This window comes from Struthio camelus, chromosome 26, assembly GCF_040807025.1.
Source record: "Struthio camelus isolate bStrCam1 chromosome 26, bStrCam1.hap1, whole genome shotgun sequence".
Classification (NCBI taxonomy): Eukaryota; Metazoa; Chordata; class Aves; order Struthioniformes; family Struthionidae; genus Struthio; species Struthio camelus.
Window position 1 is genome coordinate 519929 of NC_090967.1, and position 23448 is coordinate 543376.

At 40.2% G+C, this 23448-nt stretch overlaps 1 protein-coding gene across 10 annotated transcripts in view; it reads left to right on the plus strand.

Moving 5' to 3' along the window:
• The window catches only part of ELAVL1 (ELAV like RNA binding protein 1), a 56745-nt gene that overhangs the window by 629 nt on the left and 32668 nt on the right, over nucleotides 1-23448 (plus strand). For 2 of the 10 annotated variants that reach the window (XM_068920107.1, XM_068920104.1), the window contains exons 2-3: nucleotides 1761-1955; nucleotides 15407-15590. In XM_068920107.1, the coding sequence (XP_068776208.1) occupies nucleotides 15419-15590 (172 nt within the window). In that variant the 5' untranslated portion in view covers nucleotides 1761-1955; nucleotides 15407-15418. Of the gene's footprint in view, nucleotides 1-572; nucleotides 694-1760; nucleotides 1956-3311; nucleotides 3485-8858; nucleotides 9232-14604; nucleotides 14763-15406; nucleotides 15591-23448 lie in introns of those variants that run through there. The other 8 variants (XM_068920103.1, XM_068920109.1, XM_068920106.1 and 5 more) reach the window with 8 other exon arrangements.

Sequence of the window (23448 nt, forward strand, 5' to 3'; positions counted from 1 at the left end):
GTTAGGCCGCTGATTACTGATGTGCTATATCGATGTCGTTACATCAATCACCTGTTCTCGACATCCGACACTGGTGGATGCCGTGAGGCCAGCGTGGTGCCCTGTCTGAGCTGTGGGCGCTGGCTCCCCGCAGGGAGGCAGAGGGGTGGCAGCAGGCTGCCAAAGTGCTACTTTAAACATCGTTCATGGGGCCTTCCTGGAGCAACTAATCAGTATGCCTGGAAATACATGCCTGAATGGACCTAGAAATCTGTTCAAGATAGATAAATATATATATAGTATATTATGTAATATATATATAGTCATTTTATATATAGATATACCTATATATCTATATATGAAATGACTTTAGTATACCCCAATTGACCACTCTTGTGGTCAAGGAAAAGATAAAGTAGAGTTATAGCGTTTTATCATAATGACAAAAATGATATAAAAATAAGAAAGCTACTTAAAAGGGCAGGATAAAAAGAATCTGTGGAGAAGTCTGTCAGAGCCTTCCAAAAAAACGGTCTGGAGCCACCATCCAGGTCATGAAGTCCTTAAATGAGTCACTGCCGAACTTCTTAAATGAGTCACTGCCGGAAGAGCGAACCACAAGGGCTGTGGCTGCTCACACGCCTGCTTTGTGTAGTTAGTGTGACTTGACTAAAGCAAGCAGACCTGCTTTCCGGTGGACTGCTGATCCTACTGGTAAAGTGCTCTTACATTCTCTACTAAACTCCATCTTAAAACTAATGAGGCATTTTGTCCCTGTTACGTTTCTTAGAAGGCTCCGCAACACTCTTTCTCCTTTTGTAACCTGCAGTTTCTAGCTGATATTTGCTCATGGCGGTTTGTAACTGTTTGTCCTTGCGGCAGTCACTTCAGTGCTTCACTTCACATTGTTCATTTTCCTGCCATATGCAAGAACCGAGTCGACAAACCTCTTGCAGGATCACCAAATATAACTCGGTTGGCACTCGGTTTTCATGTTTCAATGTAAATCAACGACTAGCCTGACTGAACATACTGTGAAGAGCCAGATGACATTGCATTGCGTCATCGTAAAATGACTTCACCAGGACAACTCGCTTTACATTTTAAGAAATTCTATGTTATCGTGAAACTTGAAAACCAATGTATTTTCGCAATGAACTGAAACATGGCAACAGAAATTGAATACATTTCAGCAAAATGAGATCATTCCTTTAAAAAATGACATACAGGTTAGTAGGATAATACCACCCAATTGTCATCATGGTTTTCCATAACACAATGCTCATGATGATAAATGAAATAATTATATTGAATATGTGCTGCTGTGAATAAAAGTATCAAAGCTCAGTGCAGCAGTTTCATGCCTACAGCCTCAGTTAGAAATCTGAGACCTATCTTAGGCCTAAGAACAGGGCCACTTAATTAAAAACTGAATGATACAAGAAAAATGCAAGATACACAGTAACAGAAAGCTGCCATTGATGTGAATGACAAAATTGAGATATTGTGGCTGGCATGCATAGCATCATGAGCAAATGACAGATGCACAAACATCTTTAATATTTTACGGGGCCTTGAAGGTTATTTCCAGGCCTGTCAGGCTTGGAATTTACATATAAGGATTCCCCATCTGGCACTGAAAGCTATGGTAAAGACAAAAGAAAATGAATAATAACTCTCTCCAGCGTTTCTCTTAATGGTTAACCTCTTCAATGGACTCTTGATTTAATGATGGTTCCCATCACCTCCTCTTTGATACCATGTCCTCCATACTATTGCAGAAACTGGCTTGTTCCTGGGCATCCTGTATGGAAGATTAGCATCCCATATATAACAGCCCTATAACAGGACCACATGATAGGGTTTCTGAAACGGATTTCTGGACAGAAAACCAGATACCATCAGTGCAACAATGCTGGGAATTTACTATGCAAGGCCTTTGCCAGAGGCAAAATTGGCATCTGTTCCAAGTCAAGGTAGGTAGAGGAAAGATATTTACATTCTGAGCGTGTGATTTTCCATGTGTTCCAGGGTAATTATTACTAGGTACACAGTATTTCCATATGTATACATGCAATGAAATGGCAAAGGACACATACCCTATATGGTTTTGCCATTGTATCTCAAGCGTCCATCCTTCAGACTGTATCTCACTATTTCTAGTCCAGAAAAAGGTATATTAATTTGATTTTAGAGTCATGTTACTCAGCTAAGTACAACTCCAATTCATGAGTTATCTTTGATAAAATAACATTACACATTTTAGTGCAGCAATACCCTGGTGTTACTTTTTGGAATATTTGTTCAAAGTTGAGTCCCAAATTTAGATCTTGTCAGGTTATACAGAATTTACAAAGTCTTGCAAATTCACAAGTGAGTCAGGCACAAAACAAACTGTTTTGTACCAAGGGTGTTATTGCACAGTACTATGTTAATGACAAAAAGACACTTGTTTCCTGCAGAACAGTGGAATTTTACATTCAAGGACTCTGCCTGTGCAGTGGAATTAGGTATGGATGCAAGGTATCCATACCTTGCATAGGTATGCCCTTGACTACGAAAAATGTGCTGGGTCTGGATGGAGGGATGAGAAGAGTTAAGATCATTGCAGAACTTCCTAGAGCATAGAAAAGAGCTGACCACCAGAGCTTGCGCTATAGAGCATTTCTAGCATTTCATTTGCGTAGGAACAATTTAATCTCTTAACCAAGAGTCATAAGCATTCCTCTGCACTATTGCTCAGCAAGGCTCCCGTTTCTCTTTGCTGCAGCTGGCACCGTGTCTACATCCACGGAGAGAGGTGGCCAGCCAGTGGGGAGTCACTGACCGCAGACACCCCAGAGCCTGGGGCTGTCCTGCTTTTGCTAGCTGCTCCAGTCTAGTCTAACTTCTCCTACAAGGAGAAACTCGTATTTCTCCCTGTGGGAGCACAGCGTGGAAGGATTTGCACAAGGGGATCAATGGAGGCAAGACCCGCATTCCCCTAGCTCCTGGCAGTCACCTCAGCAAGGCCCAGCTGAGCAGGCCGAGGCTGGGGGAGCACCAGCTCGGCAGGCTCCGGGCAGGCCCTGCCTGAAGCCCTGAGCCGTCCCTGTGGGGGCTCCCTCCAGCCACGCCGCCGGCACCCGCCGCCCCCCGCGGCCAGGAGCTCCCCCTCTCGCCTCCACCCACGCCTGCCCCTGCGGCCGGGCCGGCTCGGGCCCTGCGCGCCGCCGCCGCCGCCGCAGGCTCCCGCCTCGCCTCAGGCGGGCCCGCGGCGGCGCGCAGAGCCCGACTCCCCGCGCCAGACCGGCGGCGCCCCTCCCCCACCCGGCGCTCCTCCTCCCCGGCCCGCGCTTGACCGACGGGCCTTCGGGCCAACGGGGCGCCAGACACGTGCGCGCCGCAGCCAATGGAGCTCGGCGGGCGGGGCGTGGGCGTGCCCAGCGGCGCTGCGAGCGGCTTGTTGTGCGCGCTGCGGAGCCGTTAGCCTCCCGCTGCTCAGGCCCTGCCGAGCCGCCGACAGGTGAGGCCTGGCCGGCTCGGGCCGCCTGGGGGCGGCTGGGAAGCCCTACGCGGCTGCCGCGGGGCCGGTGGGGGCAGGAGCGGACCGGAACGGACCTCGCGGGCCGCGCCAGTGAGGCCAAGGCCTGGCCCTGGGCCTGGGCTTGGGCCTGCGGGGGGAGAGCCGGGGCCTGCGGGTGGGAGGGGCCAGCCGCAGGGGGAGCGCGGGCCCGGGGCGGGCGAGCGAGCCGGGGCTGCGGCCTGGGGGCGGCGGGGCCGGGCCTGTGGGGCGGTGAGGGCCTGTGTGGGGTGAATGGGCCCCGGCTGGTGGCTGAGGGGCCTGAGGCCTCTGTGTTCGCGGGCGGTGAGGCCGTGGGTCTCGAAGCCTGGGGCTACTGTTGAGGGAGCCGGCCCTAGGTGGGAGATGCACTGCCTGGGTCTATACCTTGTCTTGGAGGAGTTGTTCTTCCGGTTAATGCTTGTTGTCCTTTATATTTATTTTGTGTGTGTCTGCAGTAGATATTTTAAATCTCCCACCTTCGATAAGACTGGTGCATTTTTATTGATTGGCAGTATCTGAGGGTGGGCTTCCTAATGTGGACAGCACTTACTAACATCAACGCTAATTTTGGCCTGCTAAGAACAAGGTTAGGAAATGCTATGTTAACTGCCTTTGGCCAGAAGAAGTCACAACTAAAGTAGTATCCCACTATTGTTAGTGCTGGTGAGAGGTTTTTCAAAGTAGAGCACTTACTCTACTTGGCGATTGAAAGAGGCAAGAATGCGTTAGGGCAGCATTCAGTGGGAGGATGTGTGTGAAAAGAGTGTGTGCAGAGGTAGCCTGGAGAAAGGACCACTGAGCTGTGGTGGAATAATTTGTACAGAGGTGAGTATGCTGATGACCATATTCTGTAATGTTGGGCAGTGGAGTAGCCTTATCTATAAAGGCAGAGGCCTATATCTGAAGTTTGCTGAGAAGGGAAACGTTTAATTCCATGAAGGGCTTATAGCTTGGATCCTGTGATCCACATATTGAGATGCCTGTGGGAAAATAAGGGAGGGAACAACTAAGAAGGATAGAGATTAATTTATTAATACCTCTTACTAGTACTTCTTATTAATGTAACTGGCTACTGACATAATTGAGCACTTCTCTTGATCTCTGTATTTCTCCTCCTTTTTCTCTTTCATTTTATGCCATGAACGTGGATGTTGATAGCTCATGTTTTACAACTCCTGCCTCTTTAGCAGTCTGCTGTCCCCCACTACTCATGTTTGAACTACTTTCCTTTCTAGATGTATGTGAACAGAGTTCTTGCAGACCCATGCCCCTCTCTTTAAAAATGGGGTAATGTCTATATTCTGTATGCTTTATCAAGCCTATATGAGACGTTTTCATCAACTCTTGGACTTCCAGTGACTCTTGGGTGTGGGGGGGAGGGGTGTCTGTACCATGTGATAGTAAAGCCTAATTCCCTGAGCCTTCTGAGTCTGTGCAGCATGCTGCGTTACTCTATGGCCATGCTAGATTTGGTTTTGAAGCAGTATAAGTGCTTGTGTGATGCTGCAAATGAGTTGTGTGGCTTCATGTTTAAAAGTGTTCAGCAGTTCTGACTTAAAGAACTCCTATTACCTGCCCCTGCAGTATGCTATCCACTCAATTTGGTTGGAATGAGAACAGGGACATCTTAAGCTGGTGTTGTGGTTAAGTATATTGTATAGTGAATTCTTGACTTTAGTTATTTAGCCCTGATATGAGTGGGATAAATGTGGTTATACTGCTTTCCCATGTGGGATGTCTCATGCAGTGCCAGGTTTGTGGGAGCAATAGTAGTAGTATTAAGAACAGTCTAAGTGGAAATACCAATATTGTATATAACATCTTTCTTAACTTGATCGCTTTTGTTGAATTTGGCTAGTTGTTGATGTCAGCTTACCATGAGCTGTGACCTAAGCTCCTAGTTCAAGCACTCTATTTTCTACTTGCTATTTCTTGCATATTCTGTTACTTATTTTCTCCTGAAAAAAATCTCTTGACCTGCCAGTGACATGTTGATTTTTCTTTTAAAATCTGTTTCTTTAAGCCCTTACATGAGCCTGCTTTGTTCCTGAAGGGTTGGTCTCTTTAATGTTTGTTGCTTGTTTGTCACAAGGCCTCTGTGAATTGATTACAGTAAAATGTTATTAGATATTGCATGGAGTGTGTGTCTTGTGGATAAGCTACTTGTAAAGATGACAGACTGTTTGCTAGTTAAAAAAAACCTCAAGCTTGCTGTACTTGCACACTTAAAGATATTTGGAAATGCAAAAAAACAAAAAAACAAAAAAAACAAAAAAACCCACAGCTATCTCTTAGCTCTATAGAAAAAGCAAGGAAATTAGCTTCCCTCTAATTTAAGCATTTGGAAGCTATGACATGGTCCCAGCATAAGAGAGGTGTTAAATTTTGCTTTCTACTAAAAATTGGTCAGGGCATTTTTCCTGATTGAACTGCAATTCTCTGATCTAGGTACCTGCAAGCTTCAAACTGCTGGCTTAAATGATACATTTGATTATACAACCTCATTATATGTAGGTGATGTATGCAAAAATATATTTTTAAGCTTCTTTTGTTCTTGTTTTTCTTTTTTGAGGAGGGGGATAGGGTAGAAATAAGCTATGCTGAGAAGACAGAGGATTGCTTTTCTTGTGTGTGCACATGCGTGCATTTTTTTTACTCATATTGCTAGTAGCAGTGACATAGTGAAAATAAATAATAACTTCCCTCTTACCCAGTGCTTCCTTGGCCTCCTTGTAGGAGAGCAGTAGCAAGTGTTGGCCCCTCGTCAAGCCTTCAGAGATGGATTTCCAGCTATTTGTGTTCTGCTGGTGCTACCTGTTTGATACTGTCTGCTTCCATTACTTCTCTTGCCTTCCTGTTCCAGCAAAGTGGAAGTACCAGCTGCTAATCCAAGGATGAATTGAATCGTAGTGGGGGGTGTCAGAATGTGTCTGGAAACCATTGTTCTTGTGCTCTCTTCTCATCTTCTGGAAATATGTGCATAGGAGAGGCATTCTTTCCTTGAGTGTTTTCTTTCCAGCACAGTTCTTGGTCTCCAGATTTTTTTTTTTTGAGGCCAAAAAAAATTAGCCAGAGGCAGTGACTGGTCAAACAGTCTGATGCTGTCTAGAACAAGGAAAGTGGTTGATTTCTTTTATTGATGTCAGTTTGTAGTAAACCTGTCCTTTATAAAATACTGGTACAGAAGGTAGTCTCAGCCAGAAATAGTTGTCCAGCTCTATCTTTTCTGCTCAAGAACTCCATTATGTTAACAATCAGAATCTTTGACCCGGTGACAGAACAACTGTGGAAAGTATTGAAGTGAAGCTCTGAGCACAGTTTTATAGCCTACTCTCTCATGTCTAACTATTAACCTTGAAAGATGGGGAAATCTGAGATCTAGCTGCAGTTTGTTTAGTATCTTAGTTGCGTAATTTCAAGTTGGCCCTTGTTTATAGACATCAAGCAGAGATGATTTGGGAGGCCCTGAGTCTTCCCTTCACGTTGAAGCAGAGGTGGATGACAATTATGGCCAGTTCTTACCTGTTTTCTGGCAGCACCCTAAATTTGGTTAATTTTTATTCCTGTGAATTGAGCCTAGTTCATCAGACTGATGGTAAAATGAGGTCGTTCCTCAGAAAATGGTTCTGGCTTTCCAAGCTGCATTTTATTTTTTGGCCTTGAATGCTTATATCTCTGAACAGCAGTATAAGCATTGCCAAAAACACTTACCTTGATGTTGTCAGTTTCTGGACGTGACTAAAAAAACCGAAGAGAAGTGTTTAAAACTTTTTTTAAACAACCTGATCATTAAAGATATGTAAAACAACATTGTTAAAAATCAAGTGGTGACAGTTATGATTTATCAGATAACTAATACATTTAATATTTGTTTTCAAAGTTATATATATTAAAAACTTAAAATCTGTTGTAGTAGAAATTGTGCATTTAGCATATAGAAATAAAGTTTGTTGAAATGACATGAAATGATTTTAGTAGCAGCCTTTTCTAAGGTTATGGAGCACTCTTTCTTCCCTCCCTGAACTGAGAAAACTCTTGAGACCTTAAACTTAGTCAGCCTAAGGGGAAAAAGAGAAATGTCTTTATCCCAGGAGCAGAAAAGGAGCACAGAACTGATAAAAGGATGAGATCCACTAACTCAAATTTTGTTTCCACTTGGCAGTCCTTCAATCTATTCAGTTGCCTTGATTCACAAACAGAACTTAAACATTAGTATAAAAGGAATGTAACATATACATGCGAATTAATGTAAGCAACTGTGGCTCAATACTAGGAATTTTAGTATACAAAAACCATTCTGGCTAGCTCAAATGCCAAACTTATGCGAAGGCTACCTTTTTAAAATATGTCAGCAGGCTGATCTTTATGATGTAAGGAGAATAAAAGGAGAATAGGGTAGCAGCGTAACTTAGGGAAAGGACCCTACGATGCCTCTCTTGCTTTTAACTTCTCATGTGTATGCAAGCGTCATGATTGAAAACTCAGGAAAATGACTGTCCCAAGGAAACGTATGATTTGTACTCATTAAATGTTATAGCTGCTAATCGGCCTAAGCATTACAAGCAAGACTGTGAGATCCAGATTCTTCCTTAGTGGTCATGGACTTTGCTGTTACCAAAAAGCAGGCATCTCTCGGGCACAGTACCTCATCTCTAAATTACTTCTATTCATATGGAAAACTTAAGCCTGATGCTATACTTTTGTCATGTACACATTGAAATAATCTGATAAGGCTGAAGCCTGTAACTGAGATCCAAATTGAGATTTTGAAGTTTGTGGCCCCCTCTCCATGTGCAAAGGAGAAGGATCTAGATCAAGAAGTTAGACGAGAAGTGTTCAGGCTGTGGAGCCCTGGAAGACTTATTTCTTTTCAGGGAGATATGTAGGCCTAATGAAGCTGTATTTTACTGCTGCGGCTTCTGAGGTGAAAATTATTCTATTCCTTACAGTGATTTCTAAGGAGGCAGCATGTTTTTTTCCCTCCAGTCTGTCTCTTTGCCTTGATAAATTCTTGCTTCTCAGTCCTGTCCTGACAGCTGGCTGTGAAACAGTCTGGCCATGCTAAAACCTGTTGGTTTGCTCTTGCAAACAGTCTCTTGGAACAGTTAAAATGAGTAGAGGCTTTCTGAAGGCCCTTTAGGAAGGAAGAGCTTCAGCTGAAGTTACTGTACTTGAGGCTTTTTATTTCTTTTAGAATGTCTTTTTTTGTGTGCGTGTGGCATTGTTTTTGGCGTATGTTCAAACCTGGACATCTCAGCAGCTCTGCCTCTGGCATCTGTGTGGATTGGTTTGGCACTTCCCTTAATGTAGTAGTGTCCTTTTTGTTCTATTTCAGGTATGATCTCCAAGGAAGACTGCTCAGCAGCTTCAAAACTTGAGTGGTAGAACAGTGTCCAAGACAGATAGCCAAGTTTGTTGTTTGCTTCTGAGTCAACCATGACTTGTGGGTAGGCATGTCAACAAATATCATCCATGCTTTGAAGAAACAAGAGGAGGTCTCTTTGTAGAGCCCTGAAGTTCTCCTTGAAGCACCTCAGGAAGATCCTTGAGATCAGACAGTGCATTTAAGAATAAACCCTTGAAACTGAAGTATGAGTTGGTCAAGACGGCTCACCAGCAGAACTCTGTCAACATCATTTGTTGCAATGCAGGATACTTTTTCACTCAGAAGTGTTAAATCTAACAGCCAACTTCATCAGTTGATGAAGGTAGCTCTGACCTTCTTGTGTTCAGCACAGCCAGTGTTAGTGTTTACCTGTGGAACTGCAGTGCTATGTAGCCTTCCTCCAAGGCTTAGTTGTCTATATTGTTGTATACGTCGATATAGTTGTCTAACTATATTGTATGAATGAGGATAGGCCAGTCGCTGGAGTGATTAAGAGCTGCTGCCTGGGTTTTAATGAAGCTGATAACTGCTGGCATGAAGGAACACTGAACTCATGACTCTTGAGAGAATTTCATGTCCTCTTAGGTTCTGCAGTAGCTGAAGTACTTGTATTTTCATCTATAATCTGTTCAGGTGTCTGCATTCCAATTTGTGTTATCCCAGTAGTGGTCGAATACCTTTGGGGAACTATAGGGAAAGTCCTGGTCTTGAAGGCAGGCAGTTATCTTTCTTGAGGATGTTCCTATTTTAGGTTATTGCCTCAGGTTCTTGTAGGAAGAAGAAAACCTCTCACAGTGAAAGACATTAATGGTATTATATCCTAGAATCCTAGATGGAGATTCTGAGTTTTGTTGGAAGTAGCAGTTATTGGTCTGTTGCAAGAACTGTTTGTGTCCTTTTAAGCCTTCTGGACTAAGGATTTTGTGAAGCTTTGAGAGATGATCTTCATGGTAAATACAGTGTTCCCTAAGAAATACAGGGGAGCTTTTAAATCCAGTCCCTGAGAATGCAGACCCTGCTATTGTTGAATGGGCAGTCTTTATAGCAGGTAATAAAGTGCTGGGCTATGCGAGTTTGAGGACCTCCAAAATAATGCGATACATGGTTCCTGTTGGCTGCTCTGTGCATTCTTGGCCTCTTAAGTTTGTGGGCATCTTGCATAAGGAAGAAAAAGAAAGCTGCCCTTTAAAACAAATTTCTAGAGAGGAGTGTTGTTGTTTTTTTGTTTAGATAAATTCTCATTTTATGAACATTACGACAATAGAAGTTAGTTGTTAAGATTTCCTTTTTTTCAGGACCTGGAACAGAAGGTGTTTTTGGGAAGGTTACGAAGTACTTAGCCAGCCTCATTACAAGTAGTCTTTCCAAATGGAGCTGTTAAACCTTCTTTCCTTCCTTGTCCTTCCACAGAGTATGTAAGTGCATTCATACTTCTGATTTATGTGAAAGTGGATTGACAGGTATCATTTAATGAAGTTACAGGTAGAAATTAGTTTCAAGGCCTGAATTCTGATCTCTTTGGTATATCTGTTGATGTTTGATTATTCCTTCTTTGACAGGTTGAGAAAGATCAGGAGGTTCCCTGTATTTAATCCCTTGACGTATTTCAGTGGGAGCAGAATTAAAGATTTCTAATGTAATTTTGCTGATCTTAGCCATACTGACCATTTGATACTCCCTTTTTCTTTTGGGGAATTCTTTTTAGTATATCAATGATAGCAGTTCTTTAGGAGCTGTTTTTATTCTCACTGGCACAAGGTCTGTTAACCACCAGTGGAGGAAGTGGTGTCCCACTAACTTCCAGGATGGCCAGAAAAATATGTATTCATCTTGTAGTAGCTTCTGTAAATGTTTGGTGAAAGATAGGAGGCAAGGAGCATCTTCGCTTTCAGTACTCTGCTCCTTTACCTCTGTTCTACTACTCCTTTATCATTTCCCCCATGCTTTGTTACTGGTATCCTGACAAACGTTTTTTGTGGGCCTTTATGGAAGGGCTTCCTGTAATTTTTTTCTAATGTCTGAAGAAAAGCAGATGGAAGACTTCCTTCACAGTTCTAATTGCTTCTGAATCAACAATGCCTTAGGCACTCCTTGTTTATCACAGGGAAATATAGATGGTAATTATTACAGACGGTTGAGATTAGAAACTGTGGTAAAATGATTTAAAGTTGATAGCTGCTTGCCAAACTCCTGTCAGTTTTGCTTAATGCCAGATGTAAGTCTGGTATCTTGCCATTATAGTGTGCCTTGGAATTCTCTATGCTTGGTATCCATCTGTGGTGCCTCCTCTTTCAGGCAGCTGTTGTGGATACCTTGTATTTGGAAGATAATGAAAATAGATTTGGAATTCTTTGTTTTTGGAAGAGATTAGTATGTATAGCAACTTTAAACTTGGCAAGAGAAGAATCTTGGCATCAGCAAGGATTTGTGTTGTATCTTGGGCAAACTTGGTTGAGCGTGAGAGAAATTTGAACCTTCATTGTGAAGAGTTAGAATATTTAGTAAGCAAAGGAAGAAGCATTGTTTTTTTTTTTCTAACTGTACTATATTGCTTACTAAATATTCTAACTGTATTGTATAATTTTCAGACTCATCAGCCTATTGGTGTATTGCACAAATAGGGCTTGAATTTTGCACAGAATAAAGGCAAGCAAAGTTGCTTTCCATTAAATCATTTTTGAGAACTTAAATTGTTTTATAGCTCAGATATGTTGAGCAAAGAAGGCTCTGCTGTTTGAGTGTCATTTAACAGACTAGGTGATTGGGTTTGTTTGTTTTTTGGGGGTTTTTTGTTTGGGTTTTTTTTTTTTTTTTTGGAGCATGTGCTCAGACAGTTCTGACAGAGCTGGAAGGGAACCTCTAATTAATGGTGTAGCTTCACAATACAGGTGAGTCAAATTGGCAGGTGGAAAATAGCAAAATGGAGGAGTCTTCCTCTGCTCCTAGCTTTGCAGTTTCTCCTCCTCTCCTCTCCTCTCTGGCATTAGCTCTGGTACTTATCTTGCTGCAAGGGAAGCAGATTAAAGCTGCTGACACAGCAAAAAATGCTTCCATCCTAGTGTAGTTTGTCCACCTCTTTCATGGTTCAAATTGGTTATCCTGTGGGCAGAAAGGCATGGGAGATTGCTTATGTTGACCCTTGGAATACAGAAATGGGGTGTACAAGGCTAGTCAGCAATGGGTGGGGGGAGCAAGACCTCTCCTTCCTCAAGCTGCCAGCTGTTAGTTTGATTCAAACTCGAATCCAAAAATAATAGATTTAGTTTAAGTCTGTACTGTACTAAACCTCAAACGAAATAAGTCTAGTACTGCTTTATTCTGAAATGGTGTACTCTGATATTTCCTCAAATAAAATATATTTGACACTCACAAAACAAAAGTGTTAAAGGTGAAACTAAAAGTTGGCATCCAAACTGAAGGCAGCATTCCCTTTTCAGAGTTAGGATTTCTAGTTGCTTTTTCTGACTTTCTGTTATTCAGCTTCTAGGTGTCAGTAGTGGTGCAATCTCTGGCAGAAGTTTATCCTCTAACAGGTCCTAATCCTTAAAGAAAGCAGTGTACCGTTGCTGCTCAGGCCCGTAGCGTAGGGGGCAGCAGAGGCTGTAGTTTCATGAAAATCTGCAAGCTGGTGCTATATACAGCTCTTGTGGTGTTACTGGTTGTAACTCAAAATCACCTTATTTAAGAAGCACACCTGGATAGTGTGCATGCTTCTGGCCCATCTTAGTGCAAAACTAAATTGTCAAATGTAACTACTATTAACCACGAATGGTACTGTAAGGCTTGCTGGCTCATTCTGCATTGAAACGAGCTAGAAGCTTCTGCATATGCTGAACACTTCTTCTGATGTCATGTTTTAACGGAAGCTGAGAAGCAGTAACTGTCCTAATTCAACTGGGGTTGATTAGACCGTCAGGAGAGGTTATCTAACATAGGTATCACTATCACAGTGTTAATCTTGTCAGCTGAGTTCTCAAGCAAACTAAAACTAGAGGAATGTTAATAATAGTTCCTTAATTATAGCATCTTACCTTATTCTTTTGGACAAGTGAGTATATTGGAATTCTATTAAAGTAAATACAAAATGTCATCTTTGGCCCTATGGTAATTAATGCTTCTGCGGTGGCTTTGAGAGGCTCAACCAGAATCAGATTTTATGTTGAACTTGACAGGTTTACACTAGTCTTGGGACTGTGTTAAACAGTTGTAAGCCTGCTGCTGTTTCCTGTGCTTGGATTTGTCATTAGACTGATTGTATTTAATATTTTTTTGGGTAGTAATGGATCAGTATACTTAACATTTGGATCTCTTGCATCAGGTGAGGCCTTCATTTACTTTTATTCTGGAAATATGAGGATATGAATTTACAGACTGGTAAATGGAATTTAGCAAGTGCTGTTAATTTAACTATATGCAGCCAAACTTCTCTGCATACTCCTGGATGTTGTTCCTGGAGTGACCACTTTGGATTATAAAAAGAATTGGATTCTCTCAGGGATTAGCTTTAAAAATGAAAAGGGGGGGAAAAATATATCAGAATTGGATTAAAAATACTTGGAGTCTTTGGTCTTAAACCTCTTACTAGTGGAGTCTGAATTGGAAACTCAAAACATTATTTCAACGTTACTATGTAAGTTGACATGTCTGTATGCTGTCAAAGTATTTGTATTCTGTGGTAACATACACAAATACTGATGTTGTAGTAGATGCAGAAAATCAAATGTTTGTTTTAATCAAATGATTTTTATAGGTGAAAAGTAGTTTTTGACTTGAGTGAAGCACAGAGGAAGTATTATGAACAAAATAGATTCATCTCCATGCTTTTTTAACTTACTTATGCATAATTTCATATAGAAGTCTAATAGCATTTGCAAAATCAGAACCATTTTAAATAATTACATTTAGGGTGTACCCATATTAAAAGGGTTTCTTATGAGTATGGTCTGTATGTTTAGACAGTTAGTGAGTCTAAAATGCAGTAACTGAAACCTTTTCTGCAGCTGACTGATTTGGTTTCCTTAATGGAGATGGAACTGACTTGATAAACTGGAGGAATGTGACTAGTTTATTAGTTGGAGTGGGAATTTATTTAGATTAGAAGTCTGAATTTATAGTTACGATATTGATTTACTTGTAGATGTGGGATTGAGCCTCAAAGTCACGTCAAGCGTGCAGTCAAAACTGCCTGCTGGTTCCTGAGGCAAAATGGAAGCTTTCATAACATGAATGTAAAAAAGGAGAGGCATTAAAATACCTGTTAAATGACCATCAATAGGAAGCAGCTGTGCTACAAGAGTTGCACTGGTTACACCATAAAAGGAGGAGCTCTGAACTGAACATCAGGGGGCCCTGAATTCACTTCAGGTTTTTAGCAGCTTTTCTGTTAATTCTATGCACTTCACAGCTGGTCTTAATGTGGCTTTGTTTAATGAATCTTATTTTTGAGCTAGAGATGTTTAACCTCCTCTAAGTGAGAGGATGAACAAATCTACTCCAAAAAGCTTGAGAACTGGAGTCTCATACACTACATCAAATTAGATTCCTGATGGTTTCCATAAAGAAAATGCCAGTCTGGGCTTCCTGAATCTGCTAGACCTTATTCCTCCCACAGCAGTAAGGCTTAGGGATGCTGCTTTTGAATGTTTCTAAGCAGTTGTAAAAGCACTTTAACATCCCTACCATTTTGGCAGGCCATGAGGAAAGAGCAGCTTGAGTCTGTTATGATTGAGATGGAATTGTAAGTCTTCTGTGGATATGAAACTTCAGGATTCAGTCACTGCTGATGGTTGATACAGAGAATATCTCCATGTGATGAAATTTCTGGATGTTTTTTCAAGACTTTATTTTAAAAAGGTGCTAAAATAAAAGCTGTAAGAAATACTCAGTAAACACCAAAGTTAATGTTCACTGCAGCTTGATCTGTTTCATCTATACAATTAAGTAGTCGCTCAAAGACTACCATTTAACAACAGTGCCTTAAGATGCAGACTAAGCAATGTGGAAAGGAGAAAACGTTTAGAAAATAAATGGTCTGCAGTTGAGGTACTGAACTGGGTCAAGTAGATCTGGCGGCTGCTGCTCTTTCTGCCTTTTAAGAGTTTTGAGCAGAAGGTTGCAATTAAGGTTGGGATGGCAATTTTCATTTCTGGCATTTGTCAAATTGGAAACCTGAATTTTTACTTGGCTCTTGTGAATACTTTGGTGTTTATAGGAATGTGTACAAAATCTGTCTTGTTTTTTTTCCTATTTATGTAAAAACTTGAGAGCTCTTTAATGTTACATGTTTTTGCAAAATACCATGCTTGTTAGCTTGAAAGAGTGAATTGTTCTGGGATTTTCACAAACAATGTTTTGTTTTACAAGTGGGAAAATACATAAAGTTGAAATCCTTGTTCTCAGTCTTCTAAAATAAACATTCAAACTTATTTCAGGTGGAGAAAGTTTGGCTTACTGAAACATAAAGATCTAGAACTTATTTGGGATTTTTCTCTTTGCAGATATAATATAAAATGTCTAATGGTTATGAAGATCACATGGCTGAAGATTGCAGGGATGATATTGGTAGAACAAATTTAATTGTGAACTACCTCCCTCAGAACATGACGCAAGATGAGTTACGGAGTCTATTTAGCAGTATTGGCGAAGTTGAATCTGCAAAACTTATTCGGGACAAAGTTGCAGGTATAATCTAGTATATAAGAAGTTTTTACTTTGTGGTAGACTACTCAACCAAACACTTGATTGTATGCAATTTAATGTAGAGTTATTCAATATTTATGTATGTGTAATCAAACTACTGATGAGAATGCATGTATCTAGAGTAATGTTAAGACTAGAAATCAAGTGCCAGGAAGATAGGATACTTGAGATTGAATTCATGATTCTTTTGTCTGTGCTTAAGTAGTACAATAAATAAGTTCCTAAATTTGAACATCTGTATGCATGTCTAAACCAGTCTGAATTTGGTCCGCAACTGACTTTTCTTCCTGCAGCCTGAGCTTTTTTTGACATTACATAAGCCTGAATATTCAAAAAAAAGTCTTTTGATCAATAAAGTGTGTGGCATGTGTCTGTAGGCCTTATCACTCTTCAGGAATTTAACTTGTAAGTTCTTCAAATAGATTTGTTAGTAGTAGCATTAAAAATGAGAGGAATGAACTCATTAGGTTTGAAATTTAATGTTTCCTTGAAAACAAGTGCTAGTAGAGCAGCAGGTTTCATGAACTAAATGTATTTAGCAGTAGGAGCTTGTTATCTGCTCTGTAAAAGGGCTTTAATCCTTGCATTGTTAAAATCTTCAGTTATGGTTTCTTCTTGTTATTGTTCAGAATTCAGTAACCCTTTAATTTAGGGGGACAGTATGGTTATTCCTGTAACTAAAAGTATTTGTGCTGCTAACTAGCTGTGCATGCTTGTTTGTCCTGAGTGTGCAGACAGTTGCCTTGTGGAGTCTTCTCCTGCACATGCTCAATCTTGTATTTCAGAATCTAACAATACTGATCTGGATCGTTATCTAATCCATAAAGAACAGGTCTGAAGCTACTTTAGTGACTGTTTAAAAAAAAAAAAAAAACAAAAAAACAACAACAGCAAAAAACCTGCATGAAATTTGATGAACCATATAAGAATTCTTTGTGTGTTATCCTTAGCAACTTTTGTAACTTAATGTTTGAAAGTAGAAGTGAGAACAGAGTAACCAAAAACTTTAAAGTGTGCTTCCAGATTGGCTTCTCTGATTTGCATGACTTTAGTTTTCTTTTCAAAGTTCTTTTGCTGAAGCTTCACATAAAAGCCCTCTAACTAAATGTGCTTATGGGCTATGTGTGTAAGATCATGATGAAATAGTTCCATAAAATGCTGATTTGTTTCTGAGTGTTTTGATAGCTGAGTATTCAGCTGAGATATTGTTATACAGTTTGAAATGCTTAGAAGTAGAGGTTTCCTTTGGAGGCAACTTTTGCAAGTAAGTAAGGCCACCTGTTTTAATGACAGCAAGCCGTTCATCAAATGATACTGCTGATCCACACCTTAGACTTTCAGATAAGCATAAAATCTTCTGTGCATGAGGGGGTGAAGATGTTTTAAATGGGAAGTAAGACACATCAGCAGCTAAAGTCTGAGAGTACTTCACACACTGTCCCCTGTGGCATCATATACTCTAGTAAAGTCTGCTGAACTCAGCTTAGAACTTGACAGAGATGAGTACTTTAAAGTCAAAATATGTGCCTCTGTACTTCAAGTTTTTCTTAACAACCCTCTGAAGAGTTGGAAGTAAAATTCCTGTTAGTGTTGTCTACAAGTCTTGAACGTGGTGTAGAAACGCTTTCTTTTCATGGAAGTAGCTGGGAATTAGTGAGGTAGAAAATGTTGTTAAATGGCTTAACTTTTCATTCACTTGCAACACTAATAGTAGCAATTCCCAGTCATCTTTGTGCTCCCTGGTAGTTTTGGAGCATCAATAACTGAGAATCAGCATCTACAGCAGTCTTTTAAAAATAGCACTTTACTATTTTTCCTTCATAATTGCATTAAGATTTACTGTAAAGCTCCATTCTAAGCCAATCCAATGCCTGGCTGCCCCTGAAAAAGTCTTGTTGCAGAGTTCTGCTTTTGTCATGCCACCAGTTACGTTTGTTTGACCCCCATGGAGAGCCATGACAGGCTAGCAGGAAACTAGAACTGAAAAAAAATATATATATTTAGTTCTGTGGCATAGTTTTCAGTGAGGTCAAAAAGTTGTAATATTAGCACATAGAGATAGTAGGACTGAGTGGTCTGGGCAGGAGGGAGGAAACCTCTCCTTTTGTTGGAATCAAGTTTTTAGATCAATTTAATTCTTCTCTAATGACAGCCTTGGAGCCACTGTGATGTTAACAAAAGTAGCCTGTCTTTGGAGTTGCCTTTAATTGACTGTATTTGTAGAGATAAAGAACAGTATCGTTTGATAATTCTTATTTTTTTATGAAAAAATGACTGATTTTTCTTAATTCTCTATTAATGGAAAATGTAGAGCAGAGAGTATCTTCTGCCTGGAACAGAGATATTAATGATTTATTGAATTAACCTCAGCTTTCTGGAGACTGATCACATTCACTTAAGAGCTTGTTTAAAAGTTAAAATTCCTTCTGGAGCAAAATATTTCATTTTGATCAAGATGTGTATGCAGTCAGGTTTTGTTCTGAATATAGCATGACTACTGAGCAATTTTATGTTCCATGACTGTCTTTTTCAAATACCTTCTCTGAATTTTATAGTGCTAGATTCTGTATCCTTTACTGTGCTATTAATAATCAGTAAAGAAAATGAAAGCAGCAGCAAACTAATGTCAGCTTGCATTCCTTACTATGAATTTTCTTTGTAATCATGAATTATAGCAGTTGATAAAGGTTTGATTATGCGTTTGTTTTATTGTTTGATATAGGATAACTTTTTTATTTTTGCAGTATCCATAAAGAGAAGCTTGTGCACAGTAGCAGAGCACTAGACAGGGTACAGTGTTCCTGCTGCAATTTCAGTTCTTCCTGATCATACTGAAAAGATAGGGTGCTGTTCTTTTCATTCTCTAATTCGTGTATTGCATTCGTAAGCATTTTCAGACATGGCTGTGCTTAAGTTGTGGTGGGTGAGTCCTTTCAGTTGCATCTAGGAATTGGTGTACTCCCAGGGACGGTGGGTCATTGTGCTTGTATTCATGGTAAGTCTGTCTTGAACATCTAAAGCTTTCATATGAAGAAGGCTGTAAAACTGATACTGGATATTTTGTTCTTTCTGTCAGATCCTTATTACTAGCACCAACCTTATCTTAGGGCTCTGAGCCGGAGGGAAATTTTAGAAGGTAATTTCCTAATATAGTATGGTGCACTGTCAAGTCTGAGACTATTTCATCTCCTGGCCTTCTGTGGTAATCACTGAGGCTTGTGAGTAGCCATCAGGCCAATTCAATCGATGAAATCCCTGTTCCTGTGCTTCTGGCTCATGAGGCTGAAAGCAAGGAAGAGTACTGTGGTTTATCTGACCTATCTGCACTGATTAGACCGTAGCCCTCTAGCACTGGCTTCAGACAGACACGCTGATACCAAACTTGTGCTCTCAGCTGATCTCCTACCCAGCAATGTTTATAGTGTTAAATGTCCCCTTTATTGGACCTATTGTCTCTTATCATAGACTCAAAAGAAGAAAGATGTCCTGTACCATGTTGTGTGTCAAGGATGCTTGACTTCAGTGTTGGGACATCAAGATTGTGGGATCTAGGTTTCCAGCATGTCTACTGTGCTCAACTCCTCTTACAGCCGAAAAGCTTTTGGGATGTCTTTCTTCCTTCAGGATCTTCTGATACAGAACTGCAGTCTTGCTGAATTTCTCACAGCGTGGGTGCAGGTGGTTCATTGCATCAGTATATCCAATCCTCCGTGATGTGGATGCTTCTAATCTATACCTGGAATACTTCTGAGAGAACCTGGTGGTCTTTAGTAGTCTTATATTCATTGGAGTGTATTCAGACTTCAGTACTAGTCCTTCTGAACTAGCTGCTGAAACTGAAAATTAGTCTCTCTTGAGTGTAAAATTTATTAAGAACATAATGTATCATTTATTTAGAACACTGTTCTATGTGATGGCAGCTTCTTTTTTAAGAAATCTCCAAGTTTCTGAGGTTTCTTGTTCCCTTCCTCATATCTCTGATACTGCTTGACAAGGGAATAAGGTATCCCTGTGATAACCATGCCAAATTATTCAGAGGTCTAATCTAGAAGATCTATCTATGTAGCTGGCTGAGTGTACCTGTTTCTATTGAGGTTCTTCCTTGCATTGAAAGGATGTTCTCCTTCAGATTATGCTGGAGGCTTTTTCTGTAGCAGATGGCTGCAAAAATATGGCCATCTCCATTTAGACACTGAAAGGAAATAGTGGGCTGCCTCTCAGCTGTCTGAATATTGGGTTTTTTAATCTTATTTTTTACTTGCTTGTGTAAGTTTTGACCTTTGCTCACTAAAATTCACCTTGATCAGTAGGTATCCAGAAGAGAGAGATCACTCCTCCATTGCTGGAAAATATGGAACAGAGTAGATATTTGGGGTGACTTGTTGTGGTTGTACAGAAATCTGGGGCCCATCTCAAATGAATGCTGCTGTTATGCCTCATTCCCTCATGTTGTGAGTGTGCATGTGGAGTGTTGCTTGCAGTTTAAAAAAGAAATAAATTCTAGGTAGCTGAAGTTCTTCAGGTATCAATATGTATGATCACATTTTACTGTCTTTTCCTTTCCATGAGGTCTTCTCTGGAAGATCCTTTCACAGAAATTCTGCAGCTGAAAAAAATGAATGGCTCTGTTTCCCTCCAAGTTTTTAAACTTAGAGAAGGAAGACTTTATTGCATACCTCAGGTCACTGAAAAGTGATAAATGGCTCTCTGGCTCACATGACAGTATCTCTGTTCATTCTGCTGCTGCCGTGGCCTTTGTTCTAGTAACAGAACTCTAAGTATTCTTTTTTTTGTGGAAAGTATTTAAGTATTCTCTTTTGCTGAAATTATTCCCTTGAAGTTGCTTATACAGTTATTTGTTAACTGTGTAACTGGAATACGTCATCACCACTGACATTTTAAAGCTTTTAAAATCACATTTGGTTGTGCTTAATTTCTTTAGATGTACATTCAAGAGTACCTAGCAACACTTGTTAATGAAAAGTGCAAACAGTTTGCAGACTGACAGAATACTGAGAAAGTTAACACCCTTCTAGTTTTCCTGATTTTGTTTATCATAAAGGTTGGTCATATAAACTACCTCAGAGAGAGAGAGGTTTAGCAAGAGCATGGGAATGCACTTAATATAAAGGTGATCTGACTCCTTTTTTTTTTAAGTGGGTGGGTTCAGAGTGCAGCAAACAGACACAGCAGTTGGCCCAGCACTTCTAGAATTCTATTTCTAGATCTCCTTCAGCTTTCTGGGATCATTGAATGACTTCTGAGAACCCTATGAGGAACTTGAAGGTGCCTGCTACTATGGGGAAAGGACCGCTACAGGAGGCCTTGACTTCTAACAAGCTCTAGCAGCTCTAAGGAGCTCTCTCAGCTTGGTTTGGAGCCAAAGGGGCTTGGAGCTTTTTGTGACAGGACAAGAGGCAATGGGCACAAACTGGAATACAGGAAATGCTATTTAAACATAGGAAAAAAAGTTTTACTGTGACAGCAGTCAAATGCTGGAGCAGGTTGCCCAGAGAGGTTATGGAGTCTCCATCCTTGGAGATATTGAAAACCTAACTGGATAAGGTCCTGTGCAACCTGCTCTAGGTGACCCTCCACGAAGGAGTTGGACTAGATGATCTCCAGAGGTCCCTTCCAACCTCAACCATTCTGTGAAGAAACAAGTAACCTTTTTAAGAAGACAAACCTACTTGCAAAAAAAATTTACTGTAGAATGTGTCTTCAAAGCAGTGAGTGTATAATGCAGGATTTACTGTTCCATGTCTTTTTAGAGTACGTTCATTCTCTTCCAACAGAGAAGCACTGTGTTTCTGCAGAATATCAATTTAGTTCATCTTAACCTATGATCATGTTGACTCTGAATACTTGCTGAAGTTTCGCATTGTAATGTTTGAGGGAGATGGAAAAATTAGTTATTTGAAGCAAGAAGCTTCTTTCTAAAGAGATGTGAGAAGGAAAGAATTTTTCAAACCTAATGTTTAACCCATCCTGAATAGTCAGATTTTGTTCATCAGTGGTTGGAATAGGAACCTATCTTCAAGTTTAAAGAAATCAGATTTTTATGTTAAATGGGTAAGGCTTCCCCTCCCCTCCCTAAGACTTCCTCAAGAAATCACCCTGTGATATTCATGCACAGTTTTGAGCCTGGTATTTTCTGTGCTCAGTTTACAAATCCTTTTTGCTTCCAAGCTTGGATGTAGCTGCAGCTCATCTGAAAAGAGCCCTGGAACAACTCAGATTAAATCTCAATAGAGGTATGCTCTGGAAATGAGGAAGGAGAAAATGTAAAGAGAACACATAGCAATGATAAATATGTGGAAGGGCCTCATTAAATGAAATGAACTTTTAACAATATTAAACCTTTTGTTTTCAGGGTTTAAAGCTGTCAATCTTAATGCAAATGGTGAAATTTCTTAAGAATTGTTGAGACATTGCCATCATGGGAAGCTCTCTTTGATCCTGGGTAAAGAACAGACTTTTGTCAAAGCAGCTTTATAGCTTTGGAGCCCCCCCTCCCCGTTTTTTTTTTTTTTTTTCTGAAGAAGTGTAAACATTTGAACTGCTTGTAGCCTTCTTTGTTTCAAGGCAAATTCTATTTATTTTGTAAAAGGAGGAGAAGTTATATTTCACAATATTTTCCTGAGTTGTTTGGTCAGGCTTTCTTAACCTGTTAAATATTGTTTAGTCCTTAAACTTGCATCAGTGAAGCCACTCACCTTTTAGCAACAGAATGGAAATTGACTTTTGTGCTGGTTTATAGATTCAGATGATGCAGTGGGGGCGTGTTCTGTATTTGAAATTTGTTTTTAATAAAACTAGCCTTCATTTTCTTGTTTTCCTTTCTAGCTCCTTTCTGATGTAGTCAAAAGTCTTTTCAGTAAGAAATGCTGTTTTTAAGTCCTAAGCAGAAACAGGAATTGGTTCAGATAGTAATCTAGATTTTAGTCATAGAAACTGTAGTAGAACAGAGTTTAGTTACTGTGGAAGAAATGTGCTGAACTGTTATGTTGACACTGAATATAAAGGATTCCAAATTGGAAAATATCTTGGAAATACTTAAATAGGAATCTAAACTTCTATTTTTGAATGTGAAAGAATATGCTTAAAGCATAAGTAGCACATGGTATCGTGGTTCCTGGGCTAATACCCCTTTAGAACAGTGCAGTGCTTTGTAGATGTCTTTTTAGGTTAGGCACAAAACCATAATGTCCAGCTAGACTGAACTTTGCCCATCACTCTGTGGAATTTCTGTACTGTTCTCTTGGTTCTTACATGACTAATGATAGTTTTGGACAGCATGTGCAACTTTAAACTGGAGATGAAACAGAAGGGCAGAAAGGAACTTAGAATGATTAATTGTAGCTTCAAGAAGTTATTCAAGCCAAAAAATTTTTCCATTTTCCAAAAGCCATATGCAGTTTAAAAAAAAAAAAAAACCCACACACACTAGAATTTTTTGTTGGGCAATAGGAAAGAAAATGATTTGTAAGATTAGGATGCTACTTTGGGTCCTGCGCAAAACATGCTGCTTGAGATGGAAATAAAGTATGGCAGTTTTCTAGTGACATACAGGGCTTACTGTGATCACCACAGTGTAAATGGGAAAGAATGGGCATATTTCAAGAAGCAAAGCTACTTCTCAGTATCACTGATGAAGCCAAATGTAAAGATACCGCTGAAGAATGAAAGACTGATTATTTGGGGAATGGGGTCAGGAGATTAACTTTGGTTCAGGCTCTAGGCTTTTAGCCTCAGATGTGTTTGCTTTTAGAGCAGCTGGGCTGTATCATCTGTATCTTCAGTGGAGAACCGGTACAGGGTAGGGGGAAGATGTTTTAAG